This window comes from Mytilus galloprovincialis, chromosome 10, assembly GCF_965363235.1.
Source record: "Mytilus galloprovincialis chromosome 10, xbMytGall1.hap1.1, whole genome shotgun sequence".
Taxonomy (NCBI): domain Eukaryota; kingdom Metazoa; phylum Mollusca; class Bivalvia; order Mytilida; family Mytilidae; genus Mytilus; species Mytilus galloprovincialis.
In genome coordinates, this window is record NC_134847.1 from 88,357,293 (window position 1) to 88,382,331 (window position 25,039).

At 32.4% G+C, this 25,039-nt stretch overlaps 1 protein-coding gene and 1 long non-coding RNA gene across 2 annotated transcripts; one reads left to right on the forward strand and one right to left on the reverse strand.

Moving 5' to 3' along the window:
- The first annotated feature begins 732 nt into the window (after positions 1-732).
- Positions 733-20,810, forward strand: LOC143048698 (glucose dehydrogenase [FAD, quinone]-like). Its single transcript, XM_076222513.1, has 12 exons — positions 733-1,028; positions 1,482-1,601; positions 3,868-4,085; positions 5,257-5,446; positions 6,703-6,831; positions 12,960-13,081; positions 13,619-13,786; positions 14,584-14,731; positions 17,453-17,607; positions 18,203-18,380; positions 19,063-19,282; positions 20,214-20,810. The coding sequence occupies exons 2-12, from the start codon at positions 1,499-1,501 to the stop codon at positions 20,332-20,334; spliced, it is 1,752 nt and encodes a 583-aa protein (XP_076078628.1). The 5' UTR covers positions 733-1,028; positions 1,482-1,498; the 3' UTR covers positions 20,335-20,810.
- Positions 20,401-23,948, reverse strand: LOC143048699 (uncharacterized). The gene is made up of 3 exons (XR_012969921.1): positions 23,828-23,948; positions 22,940-23,076; positions 20,401-21,577 (listed from the first exon to the last, which is right to left on the reverse strand). It is a non-coding gene; the product is annotated as an uncharacterized LOC143048699 (long non-coding RNA).
- Positions 23,949-25,039: the final 1,091 nt, after the last annotated feature.

The window sequence follows — 25,039 nt, forward strand, 5'->3', positions numbered from 1 at the left end:
TTTATATCTACATATTAAGGATTGATATGATACGTTCGAGAGGATAAATATCATTGGCATATATTGGTGTTTTTATTTACGACATACTGTCATAGCTAAAGGGAGAAATTTTGCGCACTTTAAACGGGTTTTGCGCACTTAAATGAGTAGTTGCGCTTGTGCGTAATCAGGCTATATTTAATCTTTTTTGTTTTTGTTTGTTTGTTTATCTCCAATTTTTTTTTTCATTAGAGCTTGGTAGTGGTAAGTGTTATTGATGTTAGTGATTCCTAGTTATAATACATGAAATAAAAATGAATATGCTTTTGAGAGTACACTTGCGTGAGGTCTAAAACAATGGGTACAATTTATCACGATCCTTGTCATATTACCTATCACACTGCATTTCTTATTTTTCATATAATGTCAAACTACGTCCAAACTTTGCACGTGAGGTAATATTTATAACTTTGATTTTCTCACAGTCTGAAGCGGTTTTTGATATAATTAACGTATTTGTTACTTTGAGGTAAAATATATATAGTTTCTATACTGCGAAGAAAACATAATACAATACAATGACTTGTCTTTTTTTTTTAACAATACACACTTATTTTTTATGTTTTAAATTAAAAAAAAAGAGAGAGAGAGAGAGAAAAAATGCTATAAATGCCAGATTTGAATTATTTTAATGTCAAACATCAATTAAGTGTCTGTTTATAAACCGTAGTATAATAACACATCATTTCTTTTTAACTGAATATTTTAGGGAAGAATACAAACACACAACAGGTGAGGCACTTTTACATTTTCTGCCTAAGAAACAGTTCAACCTTGTAAAACAATTGTACATTTTCTACCTAAGAAACAGTTAACCTTGTAAAACAATTTTACATTTTCTACCTTAATAAGCAGTTAATTAACCTTGTAAAACCATTAATTTAATGTACACATTCACTTGTCTTGTTAGATAAAGAAAATTGTTTTTACATGTTTTTATGATAATTAAATTCGTTGGATTATGTGAACGGAAGTTTGGCTTTATCATAGTAAGAATTTTAACTCATATTCTTTATGATATTTATAATGAAAATATGTATCCATCTTTATACATAGTCAATTGTTTATCATAAGTTTATAAGATGAATTATTTTTCAGAAAATAAAAATTTTCAAAGTTTCATTTTAAGCATAATACAGTTTACGTTATGAAACATAAAACATGTGGCATACAAACTCAATTAGTTTCTTCTGATCATTTTTCGATTGCTAAAAAAAACCTAATAGTTTTGATATTTTTTTCATTTTGTGTATATACCGCTGTTTCCTAAAGATTTAAAATTTATATGGTCTGACTTTTACAAGGTAGTTAGAATAAATGTTAAAAATTGAATAACCTCTTTATAATACCCATTGTTATTTTGTTTGGTTATTGAATCAGTGGAGATAACAGCTACATGTTTTAGAATTCTGATAAAAAAAACACTATGCTAAAAATTGTAGGTTCTCCATCAGCAGAGATGTGTATCATTTGGCTGTGGAGTTCATTACTGATAACCATACTAAATACAGTAGCTCAAGACTGCCCAGAGTATATACGGACCCAGTATGATTACATTATAGGCAAGTATAACATTGGCACAAGACTGCCAAGAGTATATACGGACCCAGTATGATTACATTATAGGCAAGTATTACTATAGTATTAATGAATGGGTGTTTTTATAATGGCCCTGTTATATGTCTAAGGTCAGTAATAATGGTCGATGAAGTCTGTAATGGCCGAGGCAACGCCGAGTGCCATTACAGACATCCGAGGCCATTATTACTGACCGAGGACATATAACAGGGCCATTATAAAAACACCCATTTCTTAATACATTTATTAACCAACTGAACAAAAGTGTATGTGTTGCTTCCAACTTGATGTACTTTCTTACTCTTTTAGTGATTGTTTAGTTTGAAAAAAAAATTTTTGTATGAAATTTGACAGTTTATCTTGGGGATGAGTGAAATTTTTGAAACAATCAGTAATAAAATTTAGTTGAAAGAAGTTATGTGTTGAAAAACAGGATGAACAGGGATCCCTATATATGGTTCTTTAATGTTGGTTGTTGGTTACTAAATTAAATAAAATACAAAAAAGGTATTATACTCTTTACAACTTAATTTATTAACTTTATTAAAAAAAAAAAAAAACTAACTGGGATTAAAACAGACAAACTGGGCATTAAAACAGGGCCATTAAAAGAAAATCAGGGCCATTACAGAAAAAACAGGGCCATTACAGAAAAACAGGGCCATTACAGAAAATATGCAATTTTTAATAAACAGTCATTTTTGGCAATACTGTACTTAGTTGGTTAATAAATTGGCACAAGACTGCCCAGAGTATATACGGACCCAGTATGATTACATTATAGGAAAGTATTACATTGGCACAAGACTGCCCAGAGAATATACGGACCCAGTATGACTACATTATAGGCAAGTATTACATTGGCTCAAGACTGCACAGAGTATATACGGACCCAGAATGATTACATTATAGGCAAGTATTACATGGGCACAAGACTGACCAGAGTATATACGGACCCAGTATGATTACATTATAGGCAAGTATTACATTATAGGCAAGTATTACTATGGCACAAGACTGCACAAGGTGTATAAGTACCCATTATGATTACATTGTGGGCAAGTATTACATTGGCACAAGACTGTCCAGAGTATATAAGGACCCAGTATGATTACATTATAGACAAGTAAATACTGATTTTGTGTGAACCTATTGTAGTTCAAAATATGTAGGCCACATGTCAATGAAACTGCAAACTACATGCACAAATAACTAAAAGTTATCTAAATGGTAAATACAGTCGTTTTCAATAGTAGACAAAAGTCTAATCAATATATGTCAACTAAATCGCAAAAAGTTGGATCAAATGAGAACCATGTATAAAAGTTACCAAAAAACAACAACAATTAAATCTTCACTTTAATAACCTTTTTGACCCCAGTGATCAATCATTTGATATATGTCATTATAACATAACATATCATAGCTAGAAAGTAATGACTCAGATCGATCTAATTATTTATTAGTACATTTATCTTAAAAGTGTATAATTACGTTCACTTCCTGATGTTGAAATGTCATGTAGTTAGCTTATGTTTTTTCAAACCTGAAATGTTTAACCATATTGCTCTTTCATATAACTCCAGAGACTAACGTTTAGTTCTATTTATATTATACTTTATCAAAGATATATACCAAAATATTGCATAATGTTGTAAGGTTACGTCTCGGAATTCGTTATTCAGGGAAAAATACTTGAAAAACAAGAAACCAGTATTTGACCCTATAATATAAAACAGGAGATACTGTTTGACTGACAATGAGACAACTATTAATCAGATATTTTGTTTTATAAAGGCAACAGTAGTATACCGTTGTTGAATAGTAATAAATTGAATAAGAGAAAACAAATCCGGGTCACAAACCAAAATCGAAGGAACCACATTAACTGAAAGAGGGAAACAACAAAAATACAAACTACAACAAAAACAAACGCCAACATACATAGAAACAGATCTAGACTATTTGAAAACAACTGCCATATCCTTACTAGGTACAGAATGTTTTAAGATAATATGGTGCATTGCACTTTGGTTTATGGATAGTCAAACCTCCCGCTTATATGGCGATGTTAAATGTTAAATATGAACATTGTACTCACAAATTGTAGAAGAATCCTGGTGATTTTGTCACGGAAATAGATCTTAAAATATGTTATACTCTATCCTTAAAAAGATATTCACACAGTCAGGATTGAAATTTTGTAATGATTTATTTAAAATATTTTATAACTATTCATTTATTGAGTAGTTGGTGCTGGTACCGCCGGTTCTGTGTTAGCGGCCAGGTTATCAGAAGATCCACGTAATCAAGTGTTATTGTTAGAAGCTGGTGACAAGGAAACAGACAGACCAGAAACACCATTCATTACAACACCAGGGCTAGCAAAACAACTCAGGAATAGTTCTGTAGACTGGAAATACTTTACACATCCACAAGAAAATGCATTGTTTGGATATAGGAATAAGGTAATATTTCCTAGAAATACAATATAAGAACAACAAACTATACCTAGATTTGTAATTGCTAGTAATAACAGATGGCACCCTCCCCATACTGCCAGGGTAACGACAGCCATTTTGAAATTTCTAAGGCCAAAGAGCGTATCTACGCATGCCAATCAACATTGTTGTAAATTTTCTTGAAGTTTGGAGCATTTTGAAGTTTTTTGAAATTTTTGATGTTTCCATGGTTACGGTGACCATTTCCAAAGTTCCAAAGACAGATGGCATATTGGTACATGCCATGTTACATAATATTATCTTTAAAATTTCATTTGGATTGATGTTATATTCTTTGAAAAAATGCAGCTTTAATGTATTTTCCCATAGGGTCAATGTTAAACTTTTGCCCTGTTTCCATGACAATGGCAGCCATTTTGGAACTTCTAAATAGTGCATGCACATCTGGTCATATCAGGCAACATATCTATAAAGTTTCATTTACTTGGGTCTTATAATGTAAGATTTAGAATTTAGATTTTTTTTTCACATTTTGTCAGTTTCCATGACAACGGCCACCATCTTGGATATGCCATACTCTGTTTGCAAATCTGCACATGCTGGGTAACATTATGGTATAGTTCCATAACCATTAGTTCATGCAGTTCCAAGATATAAGCTGGATAAAAAAGTGGAAGAAAAATAAAAATAAGAAAAAAGGAACGTAGTATAACAATACGTCACCCCAACTCCGTTGAGGGTGCCATAAAAATCAGTCAAAAAGGGAAAAACTAATCAGATGGGTACTTATACACAACAAAAAGATACTAATTACAGATCTGAGATTATACTGAAAACAAGTTCAAAGGCAATAAAAACACATCCAAAATTATGCATATAATTCTAGCTTATCGTGGCTGTTTGAAATTCTTTTTTATGTATCGTTTAACTTTCCGACAAAAGAATCGTCTCAATAACTGTTATATGGACGCCATCATGATTTGCTTAGTAAATATCAGTATCATTATTTTTGTGTAATATGTAAAATGTATGAATTGTAATATGTAATATGTAAAATGTATGAATTGTAATATGTAATATGTAAAATGTATGAATTGTAATATGTAATATGTAAAATGTATGAATTGTAATATGTAATTGTTTTGTTACAATATAAGATTTTGAGAACTTATTCCAGCAAGCTGCCTTACCTAGAGGTAAGGTTATTGGAGGTACGTTTGCAATGAATGATATGATTTATCAGAGAGGCAGTCCAGGAATCTTTGACGAATGGGACAAGAAAGGAGCTAAAGGATGGGGCTTCAAACATGTCGCTCCTTACTTCCGTAAATCTGTAGATACAAAAGTGATGGAGCTGTCTAAATCTGGTATGTTAACGAATAACAAAACACATATCTTTTTTGAAACAAAGGTGACAGAGCTGTCTAAATCTGGTATGTTTGATCTTTATTATGGTTTTCCCGTTTGAATTGTTTTTGTACTAGTTAATATGGGACCCTTTATAGCTTGCTGTTCGGTGTGAGCCTAGGCTCCGTGTCGGAAACCGTATTTTGTCCTATAATGGTTTTTCTTTTACAAATTGTGAATTGGTTGGAGAGTTGTCTCATTGTCACTCATATCACATCTCATTCTGAATTGGTTGGAGAGTTTTGTCACTCATATCAGTGGCGGATCCAGAGGGGAGTTCCGGGGGTGCGCACCCCCCCTTTATTTTTGCCGATCAATGCATTTGTATCGGGACATATGTTTTGCACCCCCCCCCCTTTGCCCTGGGTGCCCTGGGTTAGCACCCCCCTTTCGAAAATTCCTGCATCCGCCCCTGCTCATATCATATCTCAAGATATTAATGTAAACATCTAACAAACACATGTTTTTATTGGCACATAACATTTGTATATGTTTCAAAATTGATACTCCAAATAAACGGACATACTATTAGTCTCAAAACGTCTTTCACCAACATGTTAAGACAATCCTAATTTAAATCTTAATGATAAAGGATAAATAGTATAAATATCCCTCGCTGTTGGTTTTCACCGACATGTGCAATTTAAACAAATAAGTTTTGAAGGGTAAAATCAATGAAAATATGCAAAAAGATCTCAACCTAGAAATTCTTATTTTGCAAAGGGATTGCAGCTTTTAAATTGACCCACTGGGAAAAAGTTTCAAAATATTGCACAGCATATAACTGTTAAATAGAAACCATTTTTCTTGTCTATGCTTTGACTGATCTTTATCAACAACACGTACTTTCAAAAGCAATCATTTTATACCGGTATATTGAATATTACAAACTAATAACAAATTTACACCGCTCACATATCAGTATAACCTTCATCATTATGCTTCATAGATTTGTTTTAGATTTCAATCACGCAGGATTACAACTGACCAATTCTGCACTACAAAATAACTACAGTAACTGAAGATCTAGTCGGTGGTCAATTGGAAGTAAATATGATCAAGAATGCACTTTTGATTATAGACAACACATGTAACACAGCTCTTGCATGACTACTGAACTGTCAATACACATCAGTTCCATAACTTATAATGATTTACATCCTTCATAGTCTCAATGTTATTGTTTTCATCATTATTCTTCAAAAATATTTTACAGATTTACACCGATCGTGTGGACCAATGACAGTGTCCACGTTACAGCCCACGTCATTATTAAACGTGTATTTCAATGCAACACAAAGTCTAGGCTATGATGCCATCAATTGTAACGAGAAGGAAGATCAGGGTAACTTCATACTTTATTATAATTATCTAGTTTGGCTATGAATTATTTAAGGGCATACTATACAGTTTTGATCCCGTATTTACATTTTAATAAAAAATTCTCATATAGATTATTTTTTACCCTATTAAATCAAATATGTAATGAAAAATATACTTTCATGTGCTACTTTTTGAGTAAAATGAGGTTGAAATTTGCATATTTGCTAAAAATTCGGATTTGTGACCGTATTTTCCCTTTCCAAAGAAAGACATAACTTTCTTGTTTTATAAGATAAACTCAAATTGTTTTTTGTTTAATAATACAAGTGTGGACACAGATGAGTGTGGATAGTATGTTTGGATGTTTGACAGTGTCTTATGACAAAAGGAGTTCTATGTTTTTCCTATAGGTGTTATTAACTGTGTTGCACGGTGACAACCGATCTGAGCATTAGGAGTGTTATTTATTTAATATTTTTTTTCAAGACAGGCATGGAGGAGACAGTAATTACATTAGTTACCAAATGGTTATGATAGAATATGTACTACATCTTTGACTTTGGATACATTTTGTAGCTAGGAGAGCAACACATAAAAGGTTAATTTTTTCACATGTTTTTTTCTAAATGGGAGATGATATCTAGATTTGAGAACATGATATAAGGAGCCTGTAACTCAGTGGTTGTCGTTTTTTTAAGTGTTACATATTAGTTTTCTGTTTATTTTTTTAACATAAATAAGGCCATTAGTTTTCGCGTTTGAATTGTTTTATATTGTCATTTTAGGGCCTTTTATAGCTGATTATGCGGTATTGGCTTTGCTCATTGTTTATGGCCTTACAGTGACCTGTAGTTGTTAATTTCTGTATTGCAAAACTATTCCTTTTCATTTTTTGTTTTGTTATATGGATACAAATATAAGTGATACATGTACCATAACAATATTTGTTGTGGTATGAAAATGTAGTGATTAACATTTACTGTAACAATGTTAATTCACACAAATTAAGAAATAAACAAATGAATGGAACAGATGCTCCACAAGGCCCAGCTTTATACGACCGCAGAGGTCGAACCCTGAATGGTTGGGGCTAGTATGGACACAACATTCAAGCTAGATACAGCTCTGAATTTGGATTGTGATTAAATAGTTGATACAGCTTAGGTTTCACAGAATGAATGTGGTCTTATGAACTTAAATTTTTTTTTTCTTTTGAGCAATTCACCAAACTGTTGAATATTAATCCTTTCAAAAAAAATATACTTGAAGTAATTTTCTTTATTATTTATGAAATCTGAAATGAGAAAAATTCCCCCTCCCCTCTCCCTCAATTTTTTTCACCTCCCCTTTTCCCTTATTCCAACCAGATGCTCCACAGGGCGCAGCTTTATACGACCACAGAGGTCGAACCCTGAACAGTTAGGGCAAGTATGGACACAACATTTAAGCTTGATACAGCTCTGAATTTGGATTGTGATCAAATAGTTGACACAACATAGGTTTCTGACACAGAATGAATGGGGTCTAAGAACTTCAACTTAAAAACTTAAAAATTTTAAATTGGACATTTACCTGTTATGGTCCAATATCCAAAATCTAAATACATGGTTAGATTCAGCATATCATAGAACTCCAAGAATTCAATTGTTGATGAAATCAAATAATGTTCAATTTTAGACCCTTTAGACCTCAATGTCGACCAATTTGATAACCGTGCCCAAATATTAAAAATCTAAATTACATGGTTCGATTCAGCATATTGAAGATCCCCATATCTTCAATTTTTGTTGAAATGAAACAAAGTTTAATTTTTGACCTTAATGTAGACCAAATTGAAAACAGGACAATTCTGTACAATTGAATATTTCTTGCTATTGGCAATACTGTGCTATTGAAAATTTCTTGCTATTGCCCAATATTGTGTAATTAGATATTTCTTGCTATTGCGCAATACTGTGCAATTGAAGATTTCTTGCTATTGCCACTGGCGGATCTAGCATTTTCATAAGTGGGGCCCACTGACTGCCTAGGAGGGGACCCACTCCAGTTACGCTTCAGTGATTCCCTATATAAGTAACCAAATTTGTTCCGAAAAAGGGGGGGCCTGGGGCCCCCTCCACCCTTAATCCGCTTCTGATTGCACAATACTGTGCAATGGAAGATTTCTTGCTAATGTGCAATACTGTGCAATTGAAAATTTCTTGCTATTGCACAATACTTAATATAATTATTTTGGACACCGATTTGGACCAACTTGAAAACTGGTCCCATAATCAAAAATCTAAGTACATGTTTAGATTCAGCATATCAAAGAACCCCAAGAATTCAATTTTTGTTAAAACCAAGGTAAGTTTAATTTTGGACCCTTTGGACCTAAATGTAGACCAATTTGAAAACAGGACCAAAAATTAAGAATCTGAATACACGGTTAGGTTTGGCATATCAAAGAACCCCAATAATTCATTTTTTGATGAAATCATACAAAGTTTAATTTTGGACCCTTTTAGCCCCTAATTCCTTGGGACCAAAACTCCCAAAATCAATCCAAACCTAACTTTTGTGGTCATAAACCTTGTGTTAAAATTTTATAGATTCCTATAAACTTATACTAAAGTTATGGTGCAAAAACCAAGAAAAATGCTTATTTGGGACCTGTTTTTGGCCCCTAAATCCAAAACTGTTGGGACTAAAACTACCAATATCAATCCCAACCTTCCTTTTGTGCTCATAGACCTATGTTAAAATATCATAGATTTCTATTTACTAAAACGTAAGTTATTGTGCGAAAACCAAGAAAAATGTTATTTGGGCCCTTTTTGGCCCCTAATTCCTAAAATGTTGAGACCAAAACACCCAAAATCAATCCCAATTTTCCTTTTATGGTCATAAACCATTTGTTTAAATTTCATAGATTTCTATTTACTTTTACTTAAGTTAGAGTGCGAAAACCAAATGTCTTCGGAGGACGACGATGACGCCAACGTGATACCAATATACGAACAAAAAATTTTCAATTTTTGCGGTCGTGTAAAAATGATCTCATTTCAAATTTCTAATGGAATTTGCAACAATAATTATATAACTACTCATTTAAATACATCATAAAATATTAAAATATAAAATTTCATAGTCATGGTCAGGTGATGATGCCCCCGCTAGCATACAACGTTATATAGGGACATAAATCAAGAACTGTAAAAGTGAAGCTGCCAAAAATTGAACTCAAAGAGTTTAGAGGTAATAAGCATTATATACACATTTCACTCAATTTAGTTTAGACAAACTAAATAATTCTTTAATTTTTCCATTTGTAAAAGGGCATAACCTTAGAATGATAATCAAAGTGCTTGTAATCACTGAATGGTTATTAAAGACTGCTTTAATTTATCAGTCGGTAGTAAAGTGAATTTTGCATTGTATATTGTATATAGCATTAATTTAAGTTGATTCAACTACTATTCTGGACAGAGAAAGATAACTCCAATTTTCAAAGAAGATTTCATAAAGCATTGGTTTTAGGTAATTCAACAACCATTCTGAACAAAGAAAGATAACTCCAATTCATAGTCTTGAATTTACAAAAATGCTTGTTTTTGGATCTTAATTCCTAGACTGTTTGCCCCATAACCCACAAAATATACCCCAAACTTTACTTATGGTATTAAACATTATGGTACAATTTCAGAACAAAAAATAAAATACTTATACACAACTTTTTGTACTGACACTAGATTAATGCTTGTTTTGGGCACCTTTGGAACCCTTATTCCTAAACCTTAGGGACTATAACCCCCAAAATCAATCCCAAGCTTCCTTTTGTGGTTATAAACATTGTGTTATAATTTTATTGATTTCTTTTTGCTTATACTAAAGTTATTATCCGGAAACCATCTGTCTTCTGACGACGACAACAGGATACCTATTTATGATTGCAAAAATTTCTGCGGTTGTATAAAAATTTCAAACATGTACAATGAAATATAGTTTTAGAAATCGATAAGCCTAGATAGGTCTAACAATTTTTTTGTAACATAATTGAAGGACCATTTACACTTAGGACCGAGTCATCAGTAGGCAGTACAGATGTATTAAGTATTGCTAGTAGCAGGAGTAGCATATTTGGGTAATTTTTTTTTTATAATATGTTTAGTTCAAATCAAAATAGAATGCTTTTATCTCCCTAATACTTACATTGTACATAGATGTGATGCTACTTTGACAAATCTTTGTACATGAGAGTTGTCAGTCAAATCTTTATTTCACAAAGAATGAATTGCATAACAATGAACTGAGCTCAAAGCAAAGTACTTTAATAATACACTTAGACAAAGAGCTAAACCCAGTGATATACTTTGCACTACAGGTTCTTCATGAACATCCATCTGCCAAAACAATATCTCAAGAACATTCCATACTACATGGTTGGATTCAGAATTCCTGAAAAAAACATGATTTGTTTTATCATATTTTAAGTATATATGCATAGGTTAAAACTTTTTTGTGGTATAATCATTCAGTATCTAGCAACTATCAATTTGCTTCATGCACATATTGATATAGGTTGAGAGTCCCTCTGTTGGAAATAAGAACACACACACACCTCCACCTAGTTTTAGTCAACTGACAAAACATTCAAAACTATAAAATGTTATCTAAGACTTGTCAGTGTCTATTTACCATTGCCACTGAATCAGTGATATATGTACGCATACATGTAATTATATACATGTAAGACTAAAATTATAAAGTACATATATCAGACTAAAACTGACATTTGGTCTTTACTACATCTTCATTCCCAAAGTCATTTTCAAATCTGACTTCATGATAAAATAAGATTCCATATCTACAACCAATGAAAATGAAATATCCCTCTAATAGACTAGCATTTAAATCACAGTTTTCTAAAATGGTAGCTAGGTCACCGTGGAACCTAGAACTAAAAAATTTGAAACAATATTTCTCAAATATTTCAAATGCATGTACATTTAATAATATAAATTCTCCAAAATTCACTATATTTTTTAATAATATGATATGTCTGTTTCTTTATCCTAAAAATTTATACATTTTTTATTCAGAAATAACTCATATTTATCAAATGTTCATGAATGTAGAAAAAAAAACATCATTTTTTGCTGTATATTTATCGAATTCAAAACAATTGCACTATTTACGTTTTCAAGAACATTGGTGCACATAATCGTCTTACGTCTACAAAGCAAATGTCATTTTAAAAAAGAGAGGTCCATGAACTCGTTTTCAAGTTAAATCAGTTTGAATGATAAAAATCAGCCGAAAACTGCATCTTTTTCCGATAAGTCACCGTTTGACGTCGCGAAAATAACAATTTACGTTAGCAACGTCATTACCTCCCCTGTAACTGTATCGTATGCCCTTAACACAAAACTCAAGCTTGGACTTTTTTAGAAAATAAATAAACATTATGCTAACCATAAGACCGACAATTACGGACAAGCATCAAAGCGAAGTCATAAGTTTTTAAGGAATAATGAATGTGTCCGCTAACATGATGGGTTCAATAAGAGTAGGCAGGTAGGCAAATAGTTCTTGTGTATGCCCCGCCGACTTATGTCGGAGTCAACCAGTTTTACCATTGTTCGTCATTCCGCAACGAACATTTAAACGGACGTTTATCTAATTTCATCTAATGTATTGTGCTGATTTTTTGGAATGTTAGTATACTTTGACGAGTTACAGATCGAGATTACGTTTGTTCCGCTACGATATGATGATTTTTGCCGATGTTATTTTATTCAATTTCCGCTCCTACCAAGACTTCAGGCTTTTTTAGCGAGTGGTGGCAACAGTGTCGTTCCGACAAATTCTAGATTTTTTTAAAATTTTTGGATGGTTTGACTTGAATACTGATTCAAAATGAGTAATACATCTTTAAGATAGGAACTAAAAAAATAATATGTATGGTTAGCGGAAACACAGTTATTTTGGATTTTTTATTGTGTTCATACAAACAGTGAATAGAAACACCTGCAGATATGAAATAAACATTTTTTTTTATAAGTTGGACATTATCTTTACTTAACTTCAAATAAACACATCTTCTGTAATAACCGTCGTAACACCAATATTTTTATAATCCTCCAAATGAGAATGATTTTGACTTTTTAGGTATATGTCGGATACAAACGAACATACGAGGAGGAGAACGATTGACCACTGCTAAAGCTTATCTCAATGAAGCCCGAGGACGACAGAACTTAAACATTGTCACAAAGGCATTGGTTTCAAGGGTAAGTTAGTTTAAGGAATATGTTGGCGGGATTTTCTTTTTCATATACTTTTAGGGAATTTCTGCGTAAAAGTGAAATTTGTGTCACTTGTTGTTTGGTGTTATTTGAGAATTCAGCTATTTATAATTATGTATATATTTTCGTCTCTGGCTAAATGTTTGTATATCAGTCATAAAATTAAGAGGGAAATTTTCAGTGTAGATATACTGTAGCCAACATATATAATTCATGTTCTCTCATTTTGTTTGTTTGCTATGCTGTTCTTGCAGGCCTTTGTACCCTCTTGCTGGAGAGAACTTTTACAAAAACTATTCAAAAGGCCAAAATGATGTACTAAACAATAATCAAAAACAAATGGGATATATAGCAAAAGATAACCACTAATTTGTAGGTTCCTGACCTGTCGCAGGCATACAAAGAGTATATTTGAAGGCGCCTAACCTTCATTTTGACCTTGAACATTGATGTAGTAGCACAACATGAAACCAAACGTATACTATATGCATATTTGATTAAATGAATGTTTTTCTTTTGCAGGTTTTGATTGCCCGTAGACAAGCAGTCGGCATAGAATTCATTTTTTCAAACGTTTCATTCCAAGTTCTAGCATCAAACGAAGTTATTCTATCTGCTGGCTCATATGGTTCTCCCAAAATATTATTTTTGTCTGGAATTGGACCCAGAGAACAACTTTATAACTTGCAAGTAACTAAATTTAAAATGCACTGCAGACGATAAATCAAATTGTATGTTCATATTTGTCTGACACTCGTACATGTTATGGAGAGAAGGATAATTATGCTAGTACATACACACAGTTGTTAACTGAAACTACAATACTATAAGAGCTCGTAAATTGCGTAGCATTATTTTCAGCAATATTTCGGATTTTTTTATTTTTTTAAATGTTTTCAGCTTCACATTTGATTGCCATCCAAATTTTTGATGAGTCTTATGTAGACGAAAAATTATAAGTTTGGTATATAAAGGCAATAGTAGTATATCGCTGTTCAAAACTCATAAATCGATAGAAAAAAAACCAAATCCGGGTTACAAACTAAAACTAAGGGAAACGCATTTAATATAAAAGAACAACGACACAACATTAAAATGTAACACACACAGAAACGAACTAAGCATTAGACAAAATCCGATGAGAATAACAAATTTAACATCAAAACTAAATACATGAATTTGGGATAGAAAAGTACCGTGACACGTCTTATAGTAATGTGAATTCACACTCAAATATAAGAGGAGTTTTTTGGGCAAACAGTGAATCTTTATATTACTATACAGCAATAACATATCTTATATTCTTCATCTTATGTTTTTCAATGTGATTGTATAGTGTGTATACATGTTGTCTGCTCGATGGCCGGGTTGTTGTCTCTTTGGCACATTCCCGATTTCCATTCTCAATTTTATGTGTTGTAAAATTCACAATATTATATGTGCTTTTGAGGATAATACTTTATCAATACAAAATAAATATTCCACAGATTCCTGTAATTGCTGATCTACCTGTTGGAGAAAATCTACAAGATCACATCTCTGTTGACATCCGGGTATTTGTTAATGTTTCGACTATGAAACCGAATTCGAATCTGGACAGACTAATGATTGATCAGTATTTCTATCAGAGAAAAGGTAAGAAATCTGGACAGACTAATGATTGATCAGTATTTCTACCAGAGAAAAGGTAAGAATTTGGACAGACTAATGATTGATCAGTATTTCTATCAGAGAAAAGGTAAATCTGGACAGACTAATGATTGATCAGTATTTCTACCAGAGAAAAGGTAAGAATTTGGACAGACTAATGATTGATCAGTATTTCTATCAGAGAAAAGGTAAATCTGGACAGACTAATGATTGATCAGTATTTCTATCAGAGAAAAGGTAAGAATCTGGACAGACTAATGATTGATCAGTATTAATTCTATCAGAGAAAAGGTAAGAAATCTGGACAGACTAATGATTGATCAGTATTTCTATCAGAGAAAAGGTAAGAAATCTGGACAGACTAATGATTGATCAGTATTTCTATCAGAGAAAAGGTAAGAATCTGGACAGACTAATGATTGATCAGTATTTCTACCAGAGAAAAGGTAAGAATTTGGACAGACTAATGATTGATCAGTATTTCTATCAGAGAAAAGGTAAATCTGGACAGACTAATGATTGATCAGTATTTCTACCAGAGAAAAGGTAAGAATTTGGACAGACTAATGATTGATCAGTATTTCTATCAGAGAAAAGGTAAATCTGGACAGACTAATGATTGATCAGTATTTCTATCAGAGAAAAGGTAAGAATCTGGACAGACTAATGATTGATCAGTATTAATTCTATCAGAGAAAAGGTAAGAAATCTGGACAGACTAATGATTGATCAGTATTTCTATCAGAGAAAAAGGTAAGAATCTGGACAGACTAATGCTTGATCAGTATTTCTATCAGAGAAAAGGTAAGAAATCTGGACAGACTAATGATTGATCAGTATTTCTATCAGAGAAAAGGTAAGAATCTGGACAGACTAATGATTGATCAGTATTTCTAAGGAATCTGGACAGACTAATGATTGATCAGTATTTCTATCAGAGAAAAGGTAAGAAATCTGGACAGACTAATGATTGATCAGTATTTCTATCAGAGAAAAGGTAAGAATCTGGACAGACTAATGATTGATCAGTATTTCTATCAGAGAAAAGGTAAGAATCTGGACAGACTAATGATTGATCAGTATTTCTATCAGAGAAAAGGTAAATCTGGACAGACTAATGATTGATCAGTATTTCTACCAGAGAAAAGGTAAGAATCTGGACAGACTAATGATTGATCAGTATTTCTACCAGAGAAAAGGTAAGAAATCTGGACAGACTAATGATTGATCAGTATTTCTATCAGAGAAAAGGTAAGAATCTGGACAGACTAATGATTGATCAGTATTTCTATCAGAGAAAAGGTAAGAATCTGGACAGACTAATGATTGATCAGTATTTCTATCAGAGAAAAGGTAAGAAATCTGGACAGACTAATGATTGATCAGTATTTCTACCAGAGAAAAGGTAAGAATCTGGACAGACTAATGATTGATCAGTATTTCTATCAGAGAAAAGGTAAATCTGGACAGACTAATGATTGATCAGTATTTCTACCAGAGAAAAGGTAAGAATCTGGACAGACTAATGATTGATCAGTATTTCTACCAGAGAAAAGGTAAGAAATCTGGACAGACTAATGATTGATCAGTATTTCTATCAGAGAAAAGGTAAGAATCTGGACAGACTAATGATTGATCAGTATTTCTATCAGAGAAAAGGTAAGAATCTGGACAGACTAATGATTGATCAGTATTTCTATCAGAGAAAAGGTAAGAAATCTGGACAGACTAATGATTGATCAGTATTTCTAAGGAATCTGGACAGACTAATGATTGATCAGTATTTCTATCAGAGAAAAGGTAAGAAATCTGGACAGACTAATGATTGATCAGTATTTCTATCAGAGAAAAGGTAAGAATCTGGACAGACTAATGATTGATCAGTATTTCTATCAGAGAAAAGGTAAGAATCTGGACAGACTAATGATTGATCAGTATTTCTATCAGAGAAAAGGTAAGAAATCTGGACAGACTAATGATTGATCAGTATTTCTAAGGAATCTGGACAGACTAATGATTGATCAGTATTTCTATCAGAGAAAAGGTAAGAATCTGGACAGACTAATGATTGATCAGTATTTCTATCAGAGAAAGGGTAAGAAATAAACGTGTTCGATATCTTGAATCTTCGTGTGGTAGAAAAAAAATACCTCATGTAAACAATTACTTAACGTACTAAGAAATGATAGAAAACAAGAATCGACGAAACAACATAAACGTATAAAACCACTAATTCATAGCCCCATTACTTTCTATGATAAATTCTGCTATGTCAAGCATTAACGTCTACTTTGTCTTCAGTTAAAATAAAGTGGTAGTTATTTTTAGGTCTAAACTATGTATACCTTATTCCGATCTGTACCAAACAATTCAACGTACCTTTGATTGCATATTAGAGCGTACTGGTTCCCGGATGTTTGATAGTACAAACATGGGTACTTCTGATCTGAACACTAAGGCAAATATGCCCTCCTATTTTATATCTTTTTTTTTTATTTATATTCATTAAAAAGAAACTTTCAATAAGACTTTTCAGTAATTCCAAGTCCTCAAGCTTTCATGTGATACCAAAACTACACAAATATTTCACCTATTTTTGCAGGCTTGGATCTTAAGATACCAAAATAGTCATTGGATCTATAAATTTACCATTTGAGTCCTATTTGCTCTCACATTTACTATCTTGCCAATTTTATCACTTTTCAGGTCTAATGGCTTCCATTGGTGGAAGCGAGGCTTTTCTTTTCGCGAATACAAATAAAACAAGACCATCGCCATACCCAGACTTACAGTTAACGTTTAAATCTACTATAGCCGACCATGACCACAAGTTACTAAGAGTCATGAATAAAGATGACGAGGTATGTAGAATAAATGTCCATCTGATAAACAGGTCAAAAGTGTTTAAAACCAGAAACTGTAAACTTTAGATTTATGGATGTTTTGCTTTCTGTGTCACTTTTGACATGTATATATTTTAAGGTATATGAATATTGACCAGGTTGACATCAACTCAACTTTGTTTGAAATTGACAAGCTTCACAAAACTTTTATCAAATAATAACACTGCAATCGTCTGGACACACATTAAATTCTTATCTTACCTGAAGTTTTTCTCCTTCTCTTAAATGCTGCGTGCTAAAGGCAAAACATTGAATAATCATTTAAAATAAAGCTTGACTTTAGCGAGTATCAAATGCACAACTGTCAGTAATTTAGGCGGAATTGTTGCAATGAGATGAACGAAATTGTCAAGGGGAAATTTTAATTACAACGTATTTATCAGACCCAAACTCTTAACGAAAGATTTTTCTTTATTCATAACAAGTTCCCACATTTATTTTTTTCAGCAAAATCATTGATTTACGTTTCACTTTAAACAATACAATGTAACATTATAACAATGATTATAAAAACAATGCTAACATATCTTTATTATTGCGTGTTTTATTGCAGCTGATCAAGTCATGGTATTCCCTTGGTAAAAAGAAAGATGGCATAACAATAACAGTCAAACTCCTTCATCCAAAAAGTAGAGGTCATCTTAAGTTAAATTCGACGGATCCTAACGAAATGCCAATCATTGATCCTGAATACCTCTCTAATGTAGAAGATATTAAAACACTTTATGAAGGTAACATGTTTGAATACTAGTACTTATACCATATGGTCAAGAAACAGCATAAACATATAAGTGGCATGTTTTAATTCCATGAAGGTAAAATGTTTCTGACTTATGATGCTTTACTACTCATACAATATGGCATAAACAGATAAGTGGCTGGTTTTAATTCCACGAAGGTAAAATGTTTCTGACTTATGATGTTTTACTACTCATACAATATGGCATAAACAGATAAGTGGCTGGTTTTAATTCCGTGAAACAAAACAGGTGAAATTTTTTTTATTTTTTTTGCGGTACTCGGACAGACATCTGTGACGTTTTCATTGTCTATAATCGGTGAGATTTGCTTACCCTTCCGTATCACCTGAGATTAGGTCATTTTTGGTGAGGTTTGTGTTGCTTAGTGTTTATTTTTCTGTGCTGTGTTTTGTTTACTATTATTTGTCTGTTTGTTTGTTCAGCCATTGTGTTGTCAATTTGTATTTCCCAATATGAATTAAATGAAGATGTGTGTGGTAACAACGAGATTGTAATCCAACGACACATATGATATTTAGACATCTAGAGGACATCAAATTACATGTCAGGGCGAATACACAGAATTACATTTATGACAATCTTAAACAAGGACATGAAGAGTTAATAGAAACAAAAAATTTCTATAGCCTACTTATAATAATAATATTTGCAGGTATAAAAATAGTAAAATCGATCATTGAAACACCAATAATGCAGTCAATAGGCGCTACGATGGAACCAACTTTTAAGGGATGCAAAGAATTTAAGTTTGATTCTGATCTGTACTGGAAATGTTATATACAAACATTCTCTGACCCAGGACATCATCCAGTCTCTACCTGTAAGATGGGTGCCTTCAATGACGTTCGATCTGTTGTTGACAATAAACTCAGGTAAATATGCATAATGCTTCATATTTTTTTTCTTGAAAGGAGAACGTACTAAGACAACTTTAACCTAGGATTTATAACGCAAGTTACGATTTTAGTTTCTTCAATGTCAACGTCCAACTTATCATAGTTATATACTCTCTGTCTCAGCGGTAATACGACACTTCATAAACAGTGACGGTCGTTTTACATAAAAACTGCTACAGTAGAGTTTTGTGGATGAATGAGTGAGTTTGACTCTGCACCAGTATTAAGTTCACAATCACATATCAGTTGACATATGTGATATTTCGGTGTCTCAATCACGACAGAAATGTTTGAGAAGTTAAAAAAAGTAGTTGTCTGGTCTGTAAATTTACCGATTGTGTCCTATTTCCTATTGTGACATTTTGAATGAGTCTATAATCGTATTGAGAATTATAGATGCAAAAAAAGACGCTTTCCCAGTCAATTTTTTGTTAAATAGGAACACCAATTGTAAATAGCTTTGATTTTCCACATCAAATACTTAGTATTAGGTTCAATTTTTTTCAATCTAAAATTCTGTCGAGTGTGGATTTTCTTGGGGACAGAATCGTGTATAACAGGTGACTCTTATCCAGTCGATGCAACCGGTTTTGCTCCTTTTGTGATTTCCTCAGTTTGTATCTGTTACCTGAATTGTCTTTTTTTTTTTATCGATTTATAAGATTTGAACATCGGCTTGAATACTGCTGCCTTTTCTTTTAGACCGCGTGTTTAAGACCTTGATTGTTGTCGTAACCTGTATTTTGAATTATGTAGGGTTCAATACAAACCACGATCAAGTACGTGTTAAAAATATATGGTACAGCACACCCCACGATAAACACACACGCTTACACCTTACTTAGTAATTTATTTGTAACATTTCATTGCAAAAGATGTCAATAAAGTGTATTCGGTCTTCTTACAGGGTAAAAGATGTTTTCAACCTAAGAGTAGTGGACGCCTCAGTATTTCCTGAAATAACAGATCACCCAAATGCAGCTACCATTATGATAGCTGAACGAGCAGCTGCTTTGATATTGAAATAATACTTACTAAATGAAATATTATTAGTTATAATTTGATACTTGAAATGATTTGCATAAATCCTTCACTTGTACTAATCATGAGACATCATCTAACAGTATAATGTTGTTTGACAATTATCTTATCAATTAATTTTATCATCACTACATTTATCATTACACATGTTACATGCATTCCATTTCAACAAACTCTTGCTTATAACGAATATCTAAGTTTTGCTGTAAATATGGATTTCACTCTGAAAACGAAGACAGTACATTTTTGTATCTTTTTTGTATGGTAACAATATCGACCTTGCGTGGGGAAATAACAGGTTACTGTGACATTGACGATAAATAATAGCAGCAAAATCGCTGTTCGGTTGTTTTGCATGTTGGAATTTTGGGCGATGGATGAATAAATATGTCCTTTTTTCCAGTGATTGTTCAATTGTACAATTAATGAAAAGTGTTTAAAATCATCTGTATAATAAGTTTCACTTCATGTTGTTTTCATTTGATAGAAAAGTTGTTACAAAATACCCAATTTCAAAGCAAATTCAAAAAGGAGGAAGCCCATAAAATTTGACACAGTTAAATGTTACCAATCAACGGAACAATCGAAACCAACAGCCATGTTCCTGTCTTGGTACAAGCGTTTCCCGAAGAAAACATTGGGTTTAACGTTGTTTTATAGCAGGCTAAACATCCCACTATGACAGACCACTTGCAGTATAAACATTTATGTGGTTCATATTGATAATATGAAATTTTCATCACAGTCTTTCCCTCTCGCTCTCTTTTATCACACTATCTCTCTCATTCCTACAAAGCATGTTCCTCAAAATCCTTGCTAGTTCCATCTGCATTTGTTACAGTTATGGTTACACAAGGGCTATAATATGGTTCCTCAATAATGAACTTCGCCCTCTCTGACAAATCAATACTAAGTTCATCAGTTGAGTATTGTTCTGTGGTGACCTCAGTGGTCTTTTCTGTGTCTATTTTAGCCAACCTTTCTCTTTCATCTGCCAAACGTTTTCTCTCTTTCCGACTTTTGAGAAAGTATTTGCGTTTCTTTATTCGAAGAGATGGATTTTCTTTTTCTCGAGTCTTCTTTAAATCTTTACGTACCATGAAAGTTGCATAAACGAACAGGACGACGAATACAACGATTCCTGCTATTAAAGCTTCTGATGGCAGTCCTTGGGCTTCTTGTGTATACCACTTATATGATAAAGCTCGACCACCAATGGAGAACAGTTCCCTAGTAGAAAAGGAAAAAAAATCGAGTTTTAGGTCAATTCATTTCCATATGCCTTACAAAAACACCATGTAGGACTGTGTATGTATCAATTGATGTATCTTGGGTATAAAACGTATTGTAAAGATGTGTATCGATTTGGTAAATGATGAAACATAACCATACATTGCAATGTATTTGTTGTGCAGCGCCTTGGTGTATTAATTCATGACATTTTACGATACAACTTACTATATTCTTGTATCCAGGTCAATAATGAGCAAAGGGTTCTTTGAATTGATACTCCTACCACTATGTAAAACTTTAGAAATGGGATGATCGGTGTTTTCGTCAATAGATTAATAACAACTTGGTAAAACTATATAACAGATATTAAGATCAGCATCAAACCTTTTGATCATAAACATTGTTTAGTACGAAATGTGTGCTGCTCGAAACACTATAACAATAGTCGTACTCGAAACACTATAACAATAGTCGTACTCGAAACACTATAACAATAGTCGTACTCGAAACACTATAACAATAGTCGTACTCGAAAGTTTTATAAATCTGGCGATGTAGTATAAATGTAATACGACAACGTACACCACCGAACAGAGGAAAACGAGAAGGCGAAGGTACCCACAATGTGTAATAACATAGTTGTTAATATTCCATTCTGCATTTCAAAAAATACGATAGAAAATTTGAAAATTAATATAACTTTATCTTGAATTCTACAATTAACATCAAATTGCTTCCGGACAAAAATGTCTTCATTTTTTTTTCATTATTATCACAAATAATGTGCGCACTATATATATCATCCCCTAAAGTTTCTTCTTCTACATTCATTTATCTTATCAGTTCTGTATACTTTGAATTAATTCATTGATACTAATAAATACACTAAATAAAAATGACTCAGGTTCGACGCTGGTTCCTTTAGAAGTTTGTCTTGTCATTAAACCAGGTTCTAACCACATTTTGTTCTTAAAATTAGGAAGTGAAGCAGTTACTATCAAATAGCCCGTTTCTGTGATCTAAGCGTTTGTTTGTGTTACCTTTCAATGTTACTGTTCTGTTGTTTTTCCTCTTAGAGTTGATTTACAACTGAGAATGGAAATAGGGAATGTGTCAAAGAGACAACAACCCGACTTTTGGTTTTTGATTCGGATAAATGGTTTTTGTTTAATCGATTTATGACCATTGAACAGCGGTTTACTACTGCTTCCTTTATTTGCAAACGAACTGAACTCATATTTCGGTTTGAACATACGTTGAATATGACATATTTGGTTTTTTTATCAAACAGTTGTCTTTATTTATAAAAGTTTTAAAAACACAAATACAACGCTTATTGAAATACATTTATATATGTACCCAACTTCCTTGATCACGTAAATTAAGGCTTCACCATACAATCCAGACTGTAACATGTTATAGGTTTCATTCCGTGTTCTATACTCGAAGGAGCTGGACAAGTTTTGCATTACCGTATTTCCAATTGACACCCAAATCTAGATATGAAAAAAGATATAATAAACAAGAAATGAAACTATTTGATTAGCCTTTACTTCTGTCTTTCTTATACACCTTAAAACAATATTGTCTAATCAATTCCTTTTTTTTCCGATCATATTATTCTTTTCGGTTCTAAACCACGAAAAGATATTTAATATGAAAGACAAGATTTTAAAAGATTTATTTATGTCGTTTAGGCACATAGATTACATAATAATCAAAACTTTTGATATCAATTGGAAATCAAAGACAAATTATCACATAATAACGGATGAATCGTCAGTAAAAAAGGAGTAAGAAAATACCAAAGTGGCATTGAAAGAGTATTCCCCCTCCACCCAAAAAACTAGTCTATAAACAAGACATAGAAATGCATTGACTTACACTCTATAAATGACAAAACTAACAATACAAAATACTGAGGTTAGCAATTTTTTCTAACTTCAAAATGCATACTCAATCTGTAAGTCATCGTTGAAAACTAATGTACGATAATTCAAGCCAATCAACAAACATAACGAAATGTTTATACAGAGCTGTGTTACTTTAGCAAGACAGATGGAATTGGATAACAGAAGATAAACATTGTTACACTATATATGACCCGGTCATGTGAATGATTTAAGTTATTGGACTAAAACATTTCGATAAATTATCTTTGAGTGTATGTATTTAGCTGCATTGACTAAATGCATTTATAGGAAATCAAAACGAGCAATTAATAAATTCTAAAAATATATATCTCACCAGCCTATCCTTCTGTGATAAAACAACAACCACTTCAATATCACATGGGCTGAATTTCCATTTCTGTAACCTAAGATGATCCGAAAACTCTGAACCTAATTCATCTATATCGGAAAGGTTCCTGATAAAAAAAATTAAACAAAAGATGTAACTGACTGATTTATGTCTTAAAGAATTTCTGCCAAAAAATATTTTATGCTATTTGTGATATTCATAGGTGGTATGGGACCATATTCCCTGTCAGTATATAGCAATAATATAATATTATGTTAATAAAATCTGTATAATTAGTTTTATAGAGTTTCTTTCCACCAGAGTCAGACTTCTTGACAACACATATTCAGTGAGGCATGACGGTAAGTGGAGTGATACACATGTGCATTATACGTATTAATTTAAATGGGAAGAAAATCTGCATGTTATTGCAACCTACCAAAATAAAATAGATTTCATTTCATTTCATCGTTTACATGGCTTGTTTTGAATACGGATTGGTGTTGTATGGTATTGGTATGTCCCTTCTTATTGGGAAAAAAGTAAATAACGAGGGTATACACTACTTAAAGTAAATTACGAAATTTCATGCTCCTCCGAATTCGTTATGTCTGTTGATATTCAAATTGATAGACTAGATGTCAATTTCATCAAATTAACTTAGTAATCAATCTGTTAGCCACTGATTATATCTTTAGTAACAATACAACTGTGTGTCAATCCCAATACACATCACAGTAATTTTTCGTATTTCCTGACTAGATCCAGTCGTTTGTAGAAAAAATATAACATTAAATAACACGCATACGTGTTAAAGTTTTCACCGGTAGTCTAATTAAATATTTACATATCTTTTACATTTTTTTGCCTATTTTACTTGTAACAACTAATACTTGCATATTGTCATTTCCAATTTGTCTGACTACTCCGACGGAAATACTGTAAAAGCCTTGACCATTTGGACAACTGGAACAATTACAGAAAAAGTCTTGTACAGTTCTGTTAATGGTATCCTCTAGGCTGTCAGCTGCAACATAACATTATACACTTTTTCAATATATTGTAATATTATGGAAAATTCAATTATTTTATTCGATATTTCCAACATAAACACAAATATACAACTATGTTATGTATAATAACCCTTTTCGATTATACATGCATTGTAGCTTATTGAAAAGCATACAAAAAATACATATATAATGGACATTACAAAAG